This window comes from Cheilinus undulatus, linkage group 7 (genome assembly GCF_018320785.1).
Source record: "Cheilinus undulatus linkage group 7, ASM1832078v1, whole genome shotgun sequence".
Lineage (NCBI taxonomy): Eukaryota > Metazoa > Chordata > Actinopteri > Labriformes > Labridae > Cheilinus > Cheilinus undulatus.
The window spans coordinates 4,926,671-4,947,795 of NC_054871.1; the positions used below are offsets into that span (position 1 = coordinate 4,926,671).

Below are 21,125 nucleotides of genomic sequence, written 5' to 3' on the forward strand. Positions count from 1 at the left end.
TAGGGTATTTACATCACCCTGTGTTCTCTGCTGTACCTGTTACAGCCTAGCAGCTGGCATGTCTGTATCCAGAGACAAATACAATACTATATATCTTTCCTTAAATACATTTTCGGGGTGAAAGTTGAGTAAAAAACCTCCTCCATCAGACTGGAATGATCACTGTGAGAGGGCCCCGACAGTAGAGCTGCTGCAGTAAAGTGGTCCCTCTGTGCTTTACAGCAGCAAACACTGTAGCACCAGACAACTTTAAATACTAATACAATATATACAGAGACAACCGTGATTCCTCTGCAGGTTACAGCCCATTAAAACTCAGGATTTAATCCTGATCAGGCCCTTTGAAGGAGAAAGGCTGCAGGAACAGGAGGATGACGTTCCTCTGCAGCTGGTAAATGGTGTGACTCTTTTTTGGCACCTAACACTCAGGTTTGGGTGGAGCTGGTCAGACTAGAGGCTGTTCAGGGTCGGTGGAGTTGAGTTGAGTTTCCATCACGGTCTCGTCTGGGTACGGGTTGGGGTATGGGTCGAGGAGCGGGTTGTTGAGGCTGGTCATGGGGACGAGGGTGGGCATGGCAGGTTTGGCAGCGTCAGGTCCGGAGGTGATGTCGTTCCCGGACGCGGCGTCCCCGGCGGTGCCGCTCAGGTGGCCGGGGTCTCGGCTTGCAGGCTGGACATGCGGATCTGCGAGCTGCTCTTGCTGAGGATGGACAGCTGCGTCCCCCCGTTCACCCCACTGCTCGCCAGAGAAGGATGCCGGTGCTTCAGGTCCACAGCAAAGTATCTGTTCACCGTCCAGCTGCGCCATTTCCTCTTGATCTCCGATTGCACCTTTAGGGATATACTTCACAAGGTCATTATTAATGGACCTCGCTGGAAAGAGACAAGCTCACTGTCCCTCAGCCTCACGCTAACTGACTGTGCTGCATTTAACACTCAGTTTATATACATAGAAAGAGAACACTGTCTTTGACAGAGAATTATCTACACTTTATATCAACATAACATGGTTTATTTTTCTGTCCACTCCATTTCCTTGATGAATAAAAACACCAAAGTATGACCCCCATAAAACAATGATTCAAATTTTTCACAACATAAACGCATCTATTGATGTTGTCAGTATTTGATTTAAAGGATGTTTACCTCTCCATTCAGGAAGCAGTAAAGGACGGCCACCACAAAACCCTGAGGAGACACAGATGTGCAAACATCAGACACTAGCATATCTGCTGTAGAGGCAGAAGTCTATGAAATGCAACACAACTTGCATTGAAACGCCTCTTTTATGCCCATTTAACCCCAAGAGGTCCAATGGTTATTTTGCCATTCTGTTAATATTTTTCTTTTGGCAATATAAACCCATGCTCATGTTTGGTATCATTTTTGCATTACCTCAATTTTATGAAATGAAAACTACATTTTTTTAAAGTTTATGTTACTGTTTTAAATACAGGACCAAAAACACAAACCCCCCAAAATGGATATTTAATTTATTTTTTTAGGAGGGGGAGTTAAGAGTTGATTCTACATGGTTCTAATTGAAAGTCACATACCCGAGCTTTAAATAAATTACACCTGGCATTTATTTGGAACAGGTGGTTAGTTATCAAAATGTACTGCTACACCCGGCGGTTAATTGGGACCCGGCTAATATTTGGTATTTTACGGTAAGTAAAATAAGAAACCTTAAAAACAATCACAACACTTCAAAATACTTTGATAGATTTAAAGTGGATGTAGTGCTGCTTTGACACCAAAGAGGAATATTTAATTCTATTTTGAGCACCAGAAGTGGATATTAATATGCTACAAACACATCAGATATCATATAAATCATGCTGTTATCAGAAAGGATGCATTCAGAATGAGTCAAAAAATAAGTTAGTAATGTTTTCAGAGTAAAAAATATTTTACTCAAAAATATTCAGTTTTTCACTTTTTTGGAGTGCATTCAGAACCAAGCTCTGCCAGAGTTGGAGTAAAAACAGAGGAAATCATGCTGGAGTTACTTTAACTACGCTCACTCAAGTTTTAATTCAGCTGCCATCACTCATGACGCTCATGGCTGCAGCTCGTTAGGAGTGCCAGCTGTAGCTAATCCTTGACTATCAAGATCTACACACCTGGTGATGACCTCTCAGACACTTGTGGACTACACTTTCTAATCAGGTAACCTGGCTCCTCTTCAACCCTTGAATCTAATTTCTCAGGGTGTTTTATGTCTTGTCTAACTTTTTTGTCCTCTTTATTTGCAGTGTCTCCATCTCTCTGCCAGTGATTCTGCCAACACCAACCTGCTCACCATCATTTGCACTTTTGTTGTTGTCAAACTCCTTTAACCTTACTATCTCAGCCCATGCTCTGGTTTTATTTTAAAAGGCTTGTGTTTATTTCAGCCCTGACGGTTATAGATGTACCAGAAGTTTAATACAACTTTATTTTTTGGAAGTTTTACTGTGTATTTCTGTTCTATGCTGCACAGCGTCTCAGAAGACAGCCAGATCTCGATGAATGAGGGCCAGTATTTCAACTTATACTGTTCCCTCCTGCCAAGATCTTAAAATGTGAGTTGTTTGTAAATTTAGACTTGTAAAATCAGAGAGCTTGGTTTGTTGTGGGGGTCTAAAGGAACATACAATTTTTGCATTGCCCTTTTAAAATGTTATAAATGTCATTTGGCTCCAATCTAAAATTTGAAAAACCCAAAGTTGACACTTGTTATTTTTTTTCTCCCTTTCCTCTCCTGCGAGGTTTTATTTATTTATCTCTTTTACAGTTTGACGTAAATTGTCGTTTTTAATCTGAGCGCTGACGGAGGAACAGTCACCTGAAAGGATCCGAGGCCGAGCTCAAACACCAGGCGCTCTCTCTTGCTGACGTTCTCCGGGGAGAAGGCGAACACGGTGTAATGGATCCCAAACAGAGGAATGAGGAGCAGAGTGGAGCGGGCCAACCTCCTGCAGAGCACACAGAGTTTATAATAAGAAGACTGGAGAACAGTTTGTGCATCCTCATTAAAATCTGCACAGAAGAGTGAGACAATATCCTGCCTTTTTATTTTCAGGAACACTTTCTGCTTGTTGTTCAAACCATGCTGACAGAAAAGCACTTCCTGAGTCAAGGCTCTCAAATATCAATAATTTATTTTCACTTTCATAATCTGAATAAGTCAACGATATTTATAATGTTTCACCAACTCAATTCTGCTTAAACATTAAAGAAATATACGACATCAGAACAGGGATAAATACGTATTTTTATATCTAAGAATAAAATTATGATTGTGTTATTAAATTTTAACTTTTACTAACTAAGAAAGTGGCTGTTTGTTTTCCACTGAGGTTTTAGTACTTTACTTAGACAGTGACCGAAGCTGGTGAGTAAAAATCGAGATGTATTACATGGTTGGTTTCCCACAAAACATTTTTAGAGTGAAAATGTACTTACAGGTAAATACTGGATTCATTTCCACCAATATCTGGAGACTGTAACTTCTGCACGAGGATGATGATGATGCCGATAAAGAGCACAAAGTTCACCTGTAAAGAATAAGGGATTTAATATAAAAGGAAACATGAAACATGTTTAATTTGTACTGACAGAAAGACTAGGTTTGCACTCTGCACAGTTGTTTAAAGCAGTCTTACTTATTTATTCAAAAAAATAAGGTTGATAAAACAAAATCTTCAGTCATGTGATGTGTATAAGCTGTCAGGTCATGCCCTTTGTACACAAGCCTCCCTCCCTCTCTTCATATCATGAAGGCATACAAAGCCCACATATTTAAATCATATATTTACATAATAATTAACCTGGGCCAGTATATGCCAGGGATCTATGTTTTCTTCAGGTCTGTATCCATAGCCGCCTTTTGTAGCACTGGCTAGCGCTCATTTTGAATTCAAACCCATGAGCAGATAAAGTGCCCTCAGCTTCAGCTGTTCCTGTTGCAGCGTTCTCAGTTTAAAACCGTTCAATATTTGGAACAGCACTGCACTCATCAGCGCCACTTCTCTCTCACTTGCCAATCAAAATCAAGAAGAAATGGGACTTCTGGCAATAGCGGAAGAGAAACCAACTTATTTATCTTTTTCCAGGGTCCCATATCATGCAAAATACACTTTTTCAGGCTTTTCTAAAAATAAATAAATAAATAAGTAAATAATAATAATCCGCCCTTCTTTCTCCATCTTCCAGAAAATGTGCGGCTCGTTCTGAGCAGGGCTGAAACAGGGGTTTATTGACATGCAAAAATCCAGACTGGAAGAGTGCAGATAGTCGAGTGGTTTAGGGCGCTACCCATGTACACAGGCGGCCCGGGTTTGAATCAGGCCTGTGGCCCTTTACCGCATTGGTCTCCCCATTTCCAAGTCTATCCACTGTCCTTCCTCTATCAAATAAAGGCAGGAAAAGGCCCAAAAATAAATCTTAAAAAAAAAAAAAACTCCAGACTGGAGTGTTTTTTTTGTTCTAGGGTTGACAGCCTCAAGTCGATTGGTTGATTAATTGGTCCATGATCTCATGTCCGACCAAAATCCAATTGGTCGAACAATCGGACGTTCTACTTTAATTGGAAGAATCCATTTTTTGCAGGGGTGAGAAGGGAGATGTCATATGTATTTATTTTTTCAGTCATCTAGTGTTACAAAATATAATTTACAAAAAAAATAACTATGAATATAACTATTCAAATATAATTTACTCATGGCTTTTAAGGGTAATTAATTACAGGTTACATATCCAGAAAGTCTGTCCCACGACCACTAGATTAATTGATGATCTGGTGCGAATTTAGTTGACCAAGTTTTTCTTTGGTTGACTACAGCCCTAGTTTTTTCAGCAACAAACTTCACAGAAATGTTCTGGGGACCTCTGAGACCAATATAAACTTGTCTTAAAAGGGTAAAATATTTGACCTTTATGGCCTGCAGCAACAGCCTGTGTCAGGGCAGGATTACTTTAAAATTTCAGCATGTCGGCTGTGTGCTTTATACTTATGTATTTCCTTAAAATATGTAAATATAAAGCACACAGAGGTATTTTAGAGCAACTTTACGAATTGTACCGAGGAAAGCAGGATTCATTTTTTGGAACGTAGCAACAATAGCGCGATAAGCGCTCTGGAGATGAGGTGTTGAGCTGTGCCAGTGCAAGGAAAGGACCTGCAGCCTTAAGGTGGGATTCTTAAGGGCTCACTCACACTAAGCACACTAGTCACTAACATACAGTGAGACAGAATATATACTTCTCTTTCCATCTCTCTTGAAAAAACCTGCCATTTCTATCAGTCTCTCTCTTTAGGACAGAGTGTCTGTTGAGCATGCAGCTGCATGCGCTCTAAAGCGGGTCATTTTGACGTTGTTACTTCACCTTACGTACATTCCTGCACTAGGGCTCCTTCATTTGTATTCGCACCATGCCTGGAATGCCAGACGGATTTGTTTCACACATCCATCTGGTAAATCACTCATAAAAAGCATTTGGGAAAGGGCGGGGCCTTTGAGAAAAACCTTGGAGGGCGACTGGATGAACGTTCTTTCTGTCACATCTTTGTGGGCCATTCAGGACAACAAAACACATGACGTAGACACTACCAAGGTGCGCCCCTACCAAAGGAGTAAACTCCATAACGTGAACCATAGCGACTATAGGCATGTCAGTATACGACTTGTCATTTTTAAAAAGAAAACAACTCACTGCTGTTCTTCGTTCTTGTTAAGGAATAAATGTTGTCAAGTTCTGATAAAACTGGCGCTTTAGCAGCATCCACACTAATCTCTTCCGCCATAATTGCACCGGCTTCTTGTTGCTGCTTGCTTACGTCACGACTCCGCCGGCCTGAAAGTACTGCCCCTTGTTGCTGATAGGTCCTGTCACTTTCCAACCGGGCCAAAACTGTTCAGACAGGAGCTTTGCAAGATGGATTCACCAGTGAGAAACACGGAAATGGGCGTATCCATCTTCACAGATGGTTAGTCTAGGCCTACCTCATTGCTTCTTGCCATGGTTGTGAAGCATGCCGTGCCCAAGCACGGAATGAATGCACTCGCACTGGTCAAACGTACTGGACTGAAGGCTCAAATGCACCCAGGCACGGTACGGATGGCCTAGTGTGAGCATGCCCATAGTCTATTAACGTACTTCTCAGGGATTCAGTTCTTGTTTAAGAGTACTTTTAGTTAAACTATACTTTTATCTCTTATTTCACATATTGATATGCATGACATTAGAAACATTATAAATGTGGTTCTATTGTCGATAAGACCGCACTGAATCAGGACGATCTAATTAATTCCACTTAAATACCCTAAATAGATAAGTCTGTTCTGGATAGAAAAAGTCTCATAAAGTTTCACTCTGATTTAGGATGAACTTTGTGCACAGCAGAGTGCTACTGTACCATGATTGAAGCCAGCACCGGTCCCTTGATCACCCACCAGATGGCAGCGTTGTCATTCATGTCCCAACACCTGAGAGCACAAGAGGGACACAATCAGCTCCTGATCAGACCATCAACATGAGAATGGACATTTTCTTCCAATAACCCACCCTATATCATCGAAGTGGAGCCTCAGCACGGCCCAGATGGTCACACACAGAGTGGGAGCTCCTGTTAAAACACTTCTGTTAGGACTTGGTTCATTTGATTGGATGTGAAATCCAGTGTATGTGACGTCTCTGTCTTATCATCTCACCCCAGCCGATGATGATGTACCAGTAGAAGTATCTCTTCTCGGGGAAGAACGTCTCCACCAGTAAAGTGAAGAGGTACAGACCCTCGATGAACAGCCAGAAGTAGTTGGAGAGGACGCAGTAATGGAAGAATATCATCACAGCTCGACACTCCAGCTTCAAGGAGAGAGAAGAGACAGAAAGGAAGGAAAAATGTGAGAAAAGACAGGGAGGAGATAAAAATAAAAAATCTTCTGCCAACAGAGAGAGAGAGAGAGAGAGCAGTGTGGGCGTGCTGGTGTTACTCACAGTGTGTATGAAGCAGTGCTCACTGTCCTCTTTGGCGTACAGCACGCCGTCTTTGATGAAGACAGAAATAGCTCTCAGGATGAAGGACACAAATAGGTTCATGTGGATGAAGTTCCTGGTACAGTGCAGCTTCCTGTGTGCAGAGACAAGCATGTTAGCATCGTTGTTCCACGTTCATTAAGACCTCCAACACTTCATGTTAGTCATTCTTTAGCATGGATGTTATAGTGGCAGTTATAACGCAGCAGCAGTGATGGTTGTAGTCCCCACAGGCTTGAAAATGACTGCAGTAATGTCTGATGTGACTGTAATATAACAGAAGTGGTTATAGCTGTATCCGTAACAGCTGCTCTAAATGCAACAGTATCAGCTCCAGCACTAATAAAATCCATTTTAAGCCCCACTCTGTTTCCTCTGCCTCCCCTGGGGTCTATTTTGAATAAATAAAAAGTGGTTTTTCACGTCTTTGCAGATGATTTGTGAGTCTACCTGCCTATAAAATCTGATTCTACAATGGCCTTTCTGATCCGTCCTAAGGAAATGTATCCTGGATGGAGATAACCTTCCTGAGTCTTGATAAAATTGAGACAGAAGGGGGCTAGTGTAGCTCAGTAGAGCAGGAGCCAATGAAAAGAGCTGACATTCCTCGATGCACTGGTTTAAATCCTGATCCTGGTGTTATTTGAGCATGATCTCTGTCCTAATATCACCATTCTTCTCACTATCCCAGCCTCTCTAACAAAGCCAAATAGGCCAAAAAAAAGTCTCAAAAAGAAGACTGAAATTATTGCTTTTGGAAAATTTAAACTCCAGTGTCCTTGGCCCACTAGCTTCCTACAGGCTGTTTGCAGATGACGTCACAAAAAAGCAAGGAACTTCAGATGAGAGCAGGAAGTGATTTAAACATTAGGAATGACGATAAAAATGCACATTTAAATTCTGCTTTGAATTTTGAAGAAAACCAGAAATCTTGAGCTACCTCTGTGCCCCGAAGCTCATGAAGAAACTGCAGCAAAGGTTAAAAACCTCGATCTAAAGACACACTTGTTGGGATGTTGAGCTGTCTCTTTTAGAAGATCTGGATCAGTTGGCTCAGGAATGAGATCTGGTCTTTTAGCTCCAAAATGACACTTCATTTGGCACTACTTTGACTTTTAAATGTTTATTAAATAATGAGAAAAAAGAGAGAAAGGAAACTGGCCCTAAAACAGGAGCCAGCTGCAGTGATTCAAACAAAAGACCTGTTTTGTAGAACTGGCCCATCATAAACCTACGCGGTTGTTTACACCACAATTTCTATTTGGTCGACTGTATGTTAGTGTTTCCATTAAGAGCATATTTATGGGTGCTGGTTTAACTCAGTTGCTAGAGGCTGGAGTCCTCAATGCACTGGTCGTGGGATCACTTTCCACCCCCATATGTCCGGTCTTTCTTCAGCTGTCCTATCTGAATAATCCTAACTTTTTTTTAAAACGCATTCATGTCAAAACAATGGGAGAAAAACTGTTAAAAAAACCCTGTAAAGTGAAATCCACAATTTGTGTCTAAACACTCTAGATATGTTTGAATCTGGTTGCTGTAAACATGTGAAAACACTGAGATCTACATGTGACTGAATTCTGGATTTAGACCGTTAGAAAGTTTGTCACCTCGTTCCTGGCTGGGTTCATGTGGGCGGGGCCAATATGTGGGCTCATGATGTCATGAGCCCACAGTGGGGAATGACCCCGCCCCTCTAACACTACAATATAAAATCACAGAGCAGTTCATCTCAGTGCAGTCTGTTGTTAGCTGATGTCACTGCCTTTATTGAAATTAACAGTCAGTTAAATGCTGTTTATTTGTTCATTGTGAGGTAAATTTACCAAATCTATCAGCCACAGTGGTCTATGGATAATCTAAAGCATCATAACAGAGATTTGAGCCAGAATATGGACTTTGTCTCTTTTTCTAAGGTCAACGAAAGGTCAAGAGACAGGCTAATAATGTGAGTGCTTTCATCAATGCAGATTGTGACATTTTTTTATTTGAGAGGATTGTATTTCTCCTGAGTGAGCGTGGCTTCAGCTCATTCAACAGACACGCTCACACCATCCTGGAGCAGATTTTACTGCCTTGTTTTTCATGATTTTGAAACCTAATTTTATAAACTTAGAGATGTTCAATTTGACTGAAATTTGATTGAGGGGTTCATAACACAGTGACCTGTCATACAACAAACCTAAAAACAGATTCATTTTTACTTTACAGGGTCTTTAATGGTCAAGACTGGCATTTCAGACTGTTGAGGAGGGTAGCAATGATTTCAGACTGGGTGCGTGTTTGCTGCGTAACGGCTGTGGTGCGTGTCTGCTCCAACTCATGGCGTCACAGCTTCCATATCAAGAGCATGTGAGCTGTATCTTGGCCATGTCCTCCTGTCTTTCTTCTAAAGTTTTACCTCAGTGAATCTTCTATTGAGTGACTTGATTGATTGTAAAAACTGAGCCAGGAAAAAGTGAGAAAATAAGTGATTTTTTCCTCAGAAAAGTTTGTCATAAGACATGGTTCCTTTACATTACAGTTAAGTTTTCTCAGTGACATTGTGGGCACTGTCAGTGGAAATAAAGACTCTTAAAGCTTTGATTTTACAGAATTAAGGGTGTGGTTTCTTTGAATGAATCTACTAGCTGTCACTTCAGCTCATTCCAGCCACTAAACTAGTGGTCCTGACTCCTTGACAGGATAGGAAGCTAGGACCCTCATGGAAACTGTGCCATACTTTTCATGGTCTACAGATGTCTCACCTGAACCTGCAGAGGATGACCATGGCCATAGTGAGGGAGACCAAAGAGGTGCTGTAGCCCACAGTGTACAGAGCCTTCACCGACACATAGTACATGTCCTAAAAATGGAAAAAGGTTGGTGTTTTATTTTTAAAATGCCCGACTGAGGCTGTGATTCTGTACCACAGAGCTGCAGACACAGTGACATACTGACCGTGTGGCTGCTGTTTCCCTCCTCATACAGGCAGGCGTCGATGTAATGAGGGAAGGTTTCCGACCAGCCAAACTCGGTGCAGTTACGGCTCACCTTCCCCAGCTCTGGAGATGAGACACAGGACAAATGCTGGCTTAGTTTAAGAGTCTGGATAGTCTGGATTTTAGAAAGACCATCAAACATTTAGTATTTCAGCAGGGCTGCAGATTAGGTTAACATTAAGTAAAGATGAATACCAGGATTTTATGCCTTTATTAGACAGGATAGTTGGAGATAGATGGAAAATACGGGGGGAGAAAGAGCGTCAGGATCTGGAGTCAATCCTGCAAAAATAGCAAAGTACAGGCATCTACTGCTCTAGCTCTACTAAACCAATGCATGGACACAAATTCAACACCTCAAATATCACGCATATCTGCAAAATGCCAATCTTTCCATGTGCATTCATCTCATTTCTAGTAAAAATTCGAATTAAATTTTATTGAAGCTGCATCAACCAGACAAGTCTGGAGAAATCTTTCGGTTTTAGAGACGTCATAGTATGCTATCTTATGTAACTAAATCAGTAAATCTTGCTTGCTGCACTGGTGCACTGGTTTTTAGTCACTCTTTACAAGCATTTCTGGTTTTAGTTTTGCTTGTAATGTCTTGAAACAAGATGTTAATGCAGACTTATTGAGATAATGTCACTTCTGGGATATTCAGAAAATAGATCATGACACTAGGTATAAGACTTGTACTTCTATGTTGAAGAGAATAGACTCTGTGCTGTGTATTAACATGATATATTTAATAGAGGCTATTATCTATGAGCTTGTCCAAAAACATATTCCGATGCTGACACTAAAGTCCAGTTTAAATCTTCACAAGTCCCAAATAAGAACCCAAAAGAGGTCAGTCTTTCTAAAAATGTCCATGAACTATCTGGGTCTAAACTCAAATTCAGCACAGGATAACATCAAAACACAAGCACCAGTTCACAAACAGCAAACTAGATGACCTCACATCTCAAAAACAGTTTTAACTCATTTTTAACATTATAATACTCCAAACACACATCAGACAATTTGGCCAGACTTTCATTTCTTCCAACTTTTTTTGCATTTACATCTTAATCAAGATCAGACATGTTGATGAAATCAAATATTGATTAATTCTTAGAATTTAACCCTTTCAGTGACACTTTACATGCAAAACCCCTGATTTTTGTCGATTGGAAAACACAAAAATGAATCACTTTTATACAAAACATACAAATTGGATTTCCTTGAAGGGGATAATGACAGTCTTGATTATGTTAATAGTGCAACAACCCTGATTTTTATGCATCATTATAATTGTAAATTTCTTTATTTAAAGATTTAAATGCATTGTTGCAATAATGCCCCAATAGAAAACCACGAAAAAGCATGGCAGTTCCCCTCATGCTAACTACACGAAAATGGCTGACAATTAATGATCAATGGGAAAAACTGCAGATTTGATGCAATGACTCCAGAATAATACCATAAAATCCATGTTTTTATTTTTATTTATTGATTTATTTATTTTTTCTGTGGGTGGCGATGAAAAATTGTGGTTTAATGTATTTCAGTGAGGCATTTTGATCACCAACACCCTGACTGAATATTAAAAAAGTGTACAGAACTATTTATTGTCTTGTTACGAGTTCTGATATTAAAATTTCAAAATTCTATTGAAAAAGACCCTAAGTCAGTCAAACAGCTGCACTGAAACCACACACTTGAGGATTATTAGTACAAATGATTGGTTGGGACCGGCCACAAACAGGGTCATGCCTTCTCTATTATTCTCAGAGTAATGCCTTAAATTTTCCAGTCTGTAGCCATCAACACACAGTTTACAAATGGCCCAGTCAGACAACAGGAGTTCTATCTTTATAAGAATAAGAATCTCGCCCTGCCATAGCCAGCAGACTGGGTAAGCTCCACGTGTGACCCTGACAAACCATCGTATCCTGTCATTGTAACATCTGCTATCTTTGTGATGGTGCATGAGTTCCTAGGCCGTCAGGTGGGTACATCAAGCTGTATTCATCATTACAACACAGCTTAGCCAGTGTTGAATACACACTACTGACGTCAGGTCAAGGTGTCAAACTAGAAGGAAAATGCAATAGAAATTCTGGCATGCCAGGCAGGTTGTACAAGAGTCATGTATATTCAGGCCCACAAATGATGATGGACTGTGATGGTGCAATTGGGTTGAAATCTACCTAAACTTGTGTAATCTGATCCAGTCTTTCAACCACAGGTTGCTAAAATTGTAACACTGTTGTACTGCTAAACGTCTGCTTTATATCAAAGAGCAAGCCTTAAAAACACCGTACCGTAGTCTTCTTCACTCATGAACTGAGAGAAGAGTTCAGGACAGTTCACTTCCACCACCTCGCCAAACTTTGCAGGCTGCCAACACGTCAGGTTATCCCACATCCACGGACACCCTGAGGACAAACGGAGATGAACAATAGAGTCATTTTAAGGGAAAACAACACACTGAAATCATTTCTCTTAATCAGGGGGTCTCTAAATTCTCACATCTCAGTGTCTTAAGTAAAAGTCACATGGTGTCCTATCATGTTTGTTATTGCAATGTTTTACTTGAAATGAATACAATACAAGTCTCATAATGGTTTAAAACATTAAGTTTTTGTAAATTATGACACCCCCAGTGACTTTGCTGTGTTCTTTGATTATTGGCCCACTTTAAATCCAGTTTTCTACCAAAGGAGGTCAGTGCAGAGAGGTTTTCCCTCAAGATTTATCATGTGTATTAACTTTTCCAGAAACCAGAGAGAGCGGTAATAAGGCCCTTTGTGGACTGGACTTTTAGGCTTCTACTTGTGGTTTGAGTTGCACAGTTTTTATGTGATGTGGTAACATATAGGATTCATTTTGAGTAGTGTAGCTTTGTTTTTGAGCCAGTGCATACTAAACGAGAGTTATAAACAGGGTTATGAAGAAGAAAAGGCCTAGCACTTCTCTCTCAGTCAGATCTTTCCTTCATCAGTCAGATAATCGGACTGACAGGCTCCCATCACTGTCTAAGCATTCAGCTTTAATTCAAAGGCTCATCATGTTGAAATGTTGCCCATTAAAGCCTCCACCCTTCAATCTAGAGACAAAGAGGAATATCAGAGCTTTCATTTCCCCTCTGAATATCTCCATTGACCCTGCTTTAGCAGTTTATGCAAGAGATACAGGAATTACATTACATATTTATGATATAAAAGACTGCATGTGCAAATAGACCTAGAGTTTTTGAACAATGATCCTCAACATGCAGCTGCAAGAAATAAAATTATCTCACCATTTCCAGCTGATAAGATAATCAGAAGAATCTGGAAAAATCTCTGCAGATTTAGGGACAATGCATGAAACACTGCTATCATTCTGAGATGGATGTTACAGTGTAGACTCAGGAACCCCTTAGAAAACCATTGTCAGTTTGCACAGTACATGGCTGCATCTACAAATGTAAGTTAAGACTCTTCCATGGAAAGCCTAAGCTCTGTATCAACAATATTCAAAAGTGCTGCTCACTTGTCTGTGGTGGAGCTCATCTGAGATAGACTGACCTGAAGACGGGAAGTGTGCTGTGGTCCGACAAGTCCACATTTCAAATTGTTCTTCGAAATAAAGGACAATGAGTCCTCTGGGCTAACAAGGAAAGGACCATCGAGTCCCAAAGTTTAGTCCCAGCATATGTGATGGTGTGTGGGTATATTAGTGCCCATAGCATGGGTCACTTGCACATCAGTGAAGGCAGCATTAACACTGAGAGATACATACAGGTTTCGGAGTAACATATGCTTTCATCCAGATGACGTCCTTTTCAGGGACATCCCTGCCTATTTGAGTGAGATGATGCCAAGACACATTCTGTGGGGGTTACAACAGCATGGCTTCACCGTAAAGGCAGGCGGGCCTAGACTGGCTTGTCTCCCATTGAAAATGTATGATGCATTAAGATGCGCAAAATATGAAAAATCAAATCCCAAACTCTTGAGCAACTTAAATGGTGCATCAAGTAAGAATGGGAAAGAATCTCATTTTCAATGGTCCAACAGGTAGTGTCTTCAGTCCTCTGATACTTGCAGTGTAAAGATGGAACACAGTGGTAAGCATGCTCCTGTCCCAACCTTTTTTAGAATGTGTTACAGGTATCAAATTCAGAGAATGTGAATATTTCCAAAAACAGTAAGTCTGAATGTTAAACATCTTTGTGTTGTATTCAGTGGAATATACTGTATGTTGAAAAAGATGAGCAAATCACTGTTTTCTGTTCTTGTGCAAATCAGAGCTTGTAGTTTCTAACCAATGCACATGATTTTTACTCTACTGTCTTTTAAAAAATTCATCTTTGTTGTGTTGGTCTGGCTTGAAATTTTGGTTGCACTACTCAACACTCAGGTCAGGTCAGGTATGGGAGCAGAACTTCTCCATGCCAACCTTGGTTGGCCTCCTGAAGGCCAGTGCCCCATCTTTCCAGGTATTTTCCAAGCTGATCCTCCATGATACATGCCGGTGCCCTGAGGTCTGGTCCAGCCCACTGGGTCCCGGACACCCAATATGCAATGGCCTGGATCAGGCCAAGGAAAGTTCAGCAGGTGCCTGTAGAAGAGCAGCTGCCACCATTCCTGCTCCTGCTCTTCTGAGTGCATCAGCATTAGACACTAGGTCTTGCCATTGATACCCAAAAAAGTCATGACAAAGAACCCCAGGCCTCACAAGAGTAGGCTATAGTGAGACCGGGAGACCTGTTATAGTCCTGTTGGTGTCACACCGCCTTGCCCAGTGAACCCATCGTCCCATGTGCAGGCCAAGATCTGTGGTTAATCTTAGCCTCACAGTCAGCAGACTGATGGATTGCGTTGCCAAGGTAGGTGAACTGCTCCAGAACTTCCACGCTCTCATCATTCACAGACACAGATTCAATGGCAGCATCTCAACGTTGCCTCCATGTATTCTGGTGGCACGGCCTTGAAGATATTCTTGTTAATTCCTACACTTATCTTTTTTTTAATCATTTTAGTTAGAAAGCGGTTTGAGCTTCAACAAACAGTTGCTCCAACCTACCGTACTCTGGGTTGTTCCCAGGATCGTCTGAGGCGATCATCTCCATGCATTTCTCCTGCTCCCGCTTGATCACACAGTTAGAGGCGACTTGTTGGCTGAAAACCTGGAAAACAAAACACAAAGAGATTAGAACTGAGAAGAGAAAGGACCCAGAGACCTGTAGTGTTTTTAACGCAGGTAAAGGAAGAGGTCTTTTTAAACATTTAACCACTGAAACACTGAGGGCTGAGGGCTACTGGCTGCTGTCTTAACCCAGAGAAGGGGCCTTACTTTAAAAAAGTCAGGAAAGGCTTTCACACTTTACTGTTTAGACCAGACCGTGCCAGGCGTTTCCCTCATCTGTTAAGAAAAACAGAGAGGAGTGTTAGATCGCACTGACAGCCAGAGTCCCAGAGCTATGACTCCACACTCAAGGGTCAAGCCCCAAGGAGTCTTTTTCTCCCCTCTTTGACAGCCTCACAAAGCGGGGCTGACGTGGGGACTCGGGCTGGGGGTCTGAGTGCTGGCGTCAGTCCGACAGGCGCAGCGTCACGGCTTTACGAGGTGCAGCAGAGCAGCGATCGACTGTTTAGTCTCCTGACGTCAGCAGCGCTCGCCGAGGGGCTCAAGCTGTGAGAATTTAGCAGAGTGATGGAGACCGAGGAGTGTGAGTCTGCAGGGTGATTTATAAACTGTGGCAACAGCATCAGACCTCCAGAGGTTCATTTATACTGAATAAACAGGCAGTGAACACAGATGGTTGGGCTGATTTCTCTCTCTGAACTTCTATGTGAACATACACTCAGTCTTAAACCATTTTTTAGACACTAGACAAGTATATGATTGTGTTTGGAGGAACACTTTTGTTGTAGCTCATTTCCTTCTTAACATATCACTCCTAATATTTAGGAAGGGCCCTTTAAAATTCAGCAGGTTGTTTACAATAAAAGCTCAAATTCAACAAGTGTCATGGAGCTGCTCTTTCTCCTGCTAAATTGGAGAGTAAGTTTGGTAAACGTGAATGTTTATGCCAAGAGGAAGGATGACAATCCTTTTACTCACAGATCTATGCTCACGTAAAACATTTGGAAATAAATATGTTCAGGAAAGTGGATGTAGTTTTTAGCCATCAAACATAAATAAAACTAGATTTGCTGTTTAAACTAATATAATGCAATAAATCATCACTACTACACTACATCTATGCTGGAGTTGGAGCAGATAAATATTGATCAGCATCTGACTGCACTTTAATAATGACCAAGACGATGGCGTCAGAGACTGGGGACCCCACGTTCCCTTAAGAAGGAAGGTAGGGGTAGTTTGTACAATTTTTACTTACATTAAAGACCCTGTAAAATAAAAATGAATCAGTATTTAGGTTTGTTGTATGACAGGTCACTGTGTTATGAACCTCCAGGCCAAATTTCAGTCAAATAAAACATCTCTAAGTTTATAAAATCAAGCTTCAGTATCATGAAAAACGAGGCAGTAAAATCTGCTACAGGATGGTGCGAGCGTGGCTGTTGAATGAGCTGAAGCCACGCCCACTCAGGAGGTATACGATCCTCCCAAATAAAAGAATGTTACAATCTGAGCTCTCACGCTATTAGCCTTTCTCTTGACCTCTTGTTGACCTAAGAAGAAGAAACAAAGTCAGTTTCTGGCTCAGATCTCTGATTTGGTAAATTTACCTCACAATGAACAGAAAAACAGCATTTGACTGTTAACTTTAAATAAAGGCAGTGACATCAGCTAACAACAGACTGGCCTGAGATGAACTGCTCTGTGATTTTATATTGTAGTGCTAGAGGGGCGGAGTCATTCCCCACTGAGGGCTCATGACATCATTAGCACACTTACTGGCCCCGCCCACATGAAACCAAACCAGGAAAGAGGTAACAAACTTTCTAACAGTCTAAATCCAGAATTCAGACACATGTAGATCTCAGTGTTTTCACATGTATACAGCAACCAGATTCAAACATATCTAGAGTGTTTAGACACAAATTCTGGATTTGACTTTACAGGGTCTTTAAATGTATGATTTTAAATCATATTAAATTTCTTGTTGTTTTTTGGAAAGCATCCCCCCTGGGGGTCCCAAACCCCACTTTGGGTACCACTGTTCTAGAGTACACAGAATACGTCTGTAGAGAGTGAGGGACTCAGGGAACTTGCTGTCATGGAGCCAGAGTGAAAAAAAAGTAGTCATACATTTGGCTAAGATTGAACATTTGATTGGTGAGTCTACCCTGTCTGCTTTTTCTCATTGGTCGTCCTGAGTATTCCATCTGAGGCATCCTGGAGCATGGAATTATTTCTGTTAATATTCCCATAAATCATCAAAAAGTGTCATTTTTCACCCATAAATTAAAGCGCTTTTAAATTCCAGTGATTGAATCCTAAAACCACATACAGCACGGATATAAGGTGTTTTGCCATTGCAGATATTTGTAGGAATGCCTCAGAAACTCAAAAACTCTTTATTAAAACCAGTTTAATGTAAGCACTGAAAGCTAAAGGAAAGTAAAACCATGTGTTTAAAGGTCCCTCACACCCCCACAGGTGTTCTCTCTAACAGAAATGTCAAACGAGTCGGCACACGCCCACACGGACTGGAGAAAAGGTTAAATCAGGTCAACTAGGCAGAAACACCTGGGGTAGAGCTAGAGCTGGAGGCTGGAAGGTGATAACGCCATTTTACCTTTAAAACAGTCCCTGCTGTCTACATGAAACACCTGTGCTCTGATTGGGTCAGATATTATATGGATCAAACACTGGAGAGGCCGGTGGCGATCTATGGGTGGAGATACCAGGAAAGGGATGGGGGTTATTATGACTGTCATTGTCATGGCAAGAATGGATTCTGAGCAGATTGTCAGATTTCATGTTTTCAGACACAGAAGAACTAATAATAAAGGACATCTTTCACATGTTGTGGTTTGGTAGATACTCCATCCATCCATTTTTCATACCCCTACTGCAGTGATACTCAACATGTGTCTCCTTTGTGATGATTTGTGGCTCTTCTATGTCTTCATTTGAAACAGTATTCCCCCAGAAAACCTTAAAAAAGGGAAAGTGACCTCAGAAATTATCCACTGCAAGTCACATTAATCAGTTTGTTTCCCACACTCATACAGCTGCCTTTAATTGTCAACTTTTATTTTTTGTCTGTATATTTCCATTACCCTTATTTGCCCAATTTTTCCAATTTTTTTTTCCACTTTTAATCCATTTGCACTGCTTTGAACCCACTTTTGCCAATTATTTTTTCTTTTTTTTAATCATTTTCACCACTTCTGTCCTGTTTTTCCCAATTTTTTTTGCCTCATTTGACCCAGGTCTTTTCGAATTGGCCTGCTGCATACTCCTGCCAAAGGCAGTATGCAGTATGTATTGTGCACTGCGTACTGTGTTTTACAGTGATATGCAGTATGACTGCCAGTCAGATGTTATTGTGTAGTATGCTTGGCCCAGTTTAGCTGGTTTATGTTATACATAAGTACGTCATACCCTGGTCAATTGCAAACAACGCTACAGTGTTTTCCATCCATTTATGTACAGAAAAATCTGGAAAGTGTTTTTATTTGATTTTTCAGGATTTTTATAGCCATTGTTGTTAGCTTAGCATGTTTAGTGCAGTGAAAGTACACACTTGACAGCACCTTTCTGGCTGTTATGAGCCGTAACGGTAAAACAAAAAAAAACAGTGACCCTATTACAACTTAATTCGCTATAGTACATGTTAAAAAGGTAAAGATAAAAAGTAATAGCACTTCCATTTGTAACCGTCAGCCACTCTAGCGAAAGTTTGAAGGGTCTAGCTGCAGCCCCTACAAACCACGTTCCATACAAACCACGCCCCCTACAAAACACGCCCCATCGATCCACACAATAAACTAATCCTAACTCTAACCAGTGGAGTTAAAATGCTAAACCTAACCCCAGGAAGCCAATTGCTTAAAATATACGCCTATCCCAATGAGCTACCCCTAAGTCTAACCAGTGGAAATTAAAATGCTAAACCTAACCTAAAGCGAATTAAGGCCTATCTAAACTAATCTAAGTTAACCTTAAACCAAGCTAGGGGCATTGTTTGTACGGTACCCATGGCTGCAGTTGGGTATTATTGGAAAGCTTTGCTGCTCTCCATCTATTACGAACTCTGACCCAGCGCTTGGCACTGTGGGTAAAAGTAGGCGAAGCAAACTGGTCCAATGTATACTGTGAAATTTTCCCGAATCAGTACGTCATCCGGGTATTTTTAGCATACTGCAACTTTCGCATTTGTTTGCATACTGAACACTACATTTTGAGCAAATCAGTACGCACTGCTAGTATAGTAGGAGAATTCGAAAACGGCCCCAGGTTTTTCCTATTTGCAATTTTTTTCCCTTTTTTGCAATTTTTTTCCCCCGCTTTTGGCCCATTTAAGCCGTGTTTTGTCATTAAAGCCACTCTTTTCAGCATTTTGGCCACTCTTTGCTGCTTTGTGCCCATCAGTCCTACCTTTTTGCCCATTTTAGTCACTTTTTTGCCATGTTTAGCTGTTTTTTGACCATTTTTGCCACCTGTAACTCATTTCTTAGTAACTTCTCACACATTTTTGCTACTTTGTGCCCCATTTTGCCACTTTTCACCTAGTTTTGGCATTTTATGCCTACTTTTTCCTTTTCACCCTTTTTTTGCCATTTTTTCTTGCCACTTTTTGATCTTTTTTTTGCCACCTTTTTTATTATGGCTCTTGCAAAGGCATTTTTCAACAATGATGCCCTATTGTTTATTGTTGGGTTGGAGTCTATCCCAGCTGTCATTAGGCGAGAGTTGGCGTACACCCTGGACTGGCTGTAGGTCAATCACAGGGCTGACATATAGAGACAGACAACCAGGCCTGCTCACATCTACAGCCAATTTAGAGTGATCAGTTAACCTAACAAGCATGTTTTTGATGCTGGGAGGAAGCTGGAGTACCTGTAGAGAACCCACGCATGCACAGGGAGATCATGCAAACCCAGCACAGAAAGGCCCTGACCGGGAAGGTAACCAGGGAGCTTCTTGCTGTGAGGCAACAGTGCTAACCCCTTTAGCCCCCTAAATACTCCAGATACCTAACTAAATGTGCACACATTTAAAAAGCGAGCATATGGCTTAGTTTAGGCAAGATCAGTTGGTCTCCCCAGCTGATTCACTCTAGCTCACTATTGGCTAATCGCTCTCATGCTGCCTTATTTCAGCCACTTTAGCCTAGCAAAGCGTTGCTGATTTCTCTGCAAGCCATTTTTTGCAACCCTCCTCCACCCCAGCTCCTCCTTTATTCTGCTCCTGACTTAATCAGTGTCATCCTTTTTTTCCATTGTTGCCTGCTCTGATCTAAACAGGCACAGGAAAGGCTGGAAAGAGTGCTATTCTTGCTTGATGTTTTCCATAAAGGCTTGTGGAATGGTAGGGTGATCCCAAAACAGCTGTAAAATAAATAATGGCAATAAGTGCAAATTAATATCTGCTATTCAAGAAAAATATTTAAAACAGAAAATCATGTGTTTCTTGACAAAGTGGTCCTGGCTGAAGTGGGTTTTCATGTGCGCCCTTAAAAACTTGGTTTTGTTTAGATGGCCATTACAGATTCATTGTTGAAAACGTTGATTTAAATGCTGGTGGTGAGTACTAATGACTAAAACATTATTCATAGCAGGCAGGTTTGTTAGAATTAAAGGTGTTTGAAGTATCAGGACATCCAGATACTCATTGTGGGTCTGTGAAAGTTTAAAGAAAACTCTCATGTGTTTGTTTCTCTGCTGCGTAACCTCCTGTGGCTAATTATACCCCATCAGTCTGCCCTAAATCTCTGCACCATATCTAATCAGGTCAAACTGTGTTCATCACACTGATCTGCATCACACAACATGAGTGTAGGAGTCCATAGACCATAGAATAATCTTTATAAGAGGGACACTGGTGTCTCTTAATCTGGTACCAGCCTTTTTTAATGTCTAACACAGGGGTGTCAAACTCAATCGCAGCAGGGGTGTTTCTGGATTCCGGACTAACCTGAGGGCCTAACAGGGTCACCTTTTAAAC

At 41.1% G+C, this 21,125-nt stretch overlaps 1 protein-coding gene across 1 annotated transcript in view; it reads right to left on the reverse strand.

Annotated features, from left to right (window-relative positions):
* Positions 1-510: 510 nt before the first annotated feature.
* The window catches only part of adcyap1r1b (adenylate cyclase activating polypeptide 1b (pituitary) receptor type I), a 29,579-nt gene continuing 8,964 nt past the window's right edge, over positions 511-21,125 (reverse strand). The window contains exons 3-14 of the mRNA XM_041791352.1: positions 15,063-15,165; positions 12,314-12,427; positions 9,964-10,067; positions 9,771-9,868; positions 6,985-7,117; positions 6,699-6,852; positions 6,553-6,613; positions 6,404-6,473; positions 3,451-3,542; positions 2,831-2,960; positions 1,147-1,188; positions 511-831 (exon numbers count right to left, since the gene is read on the reverse strand). Of these exons, the coding sequence (XP_041647286.1) occupies positions 643-831; positions 1,147-1,188; positions 2,831-2,960; positions 3,451-3,542; positions 6,404-6,473; positions 6,553-6,613; positions 6,699-6,852; positions 6,985-7,117; positions 9,771-9,868; positions 9,964-10,067; positions 12,314-12,427; positions 15,063-15,165 (1,290 nt within the window). The 3' untranslated portion in view covers positions 511-642. The remainder of the gene's footprint in view (positions 832-1,146; positions 1,189-2,830; positions 2,961-3,450; positions 3,543-6,403; positions 6,474-6,552; positions 6,614-6,698; positions 6,853-6,984; positions 7,118-9,770; positions 9,869-9,963; positions 10,068-12,313; positions 12,428-15,062; positions 15,166-21,125) is intronic.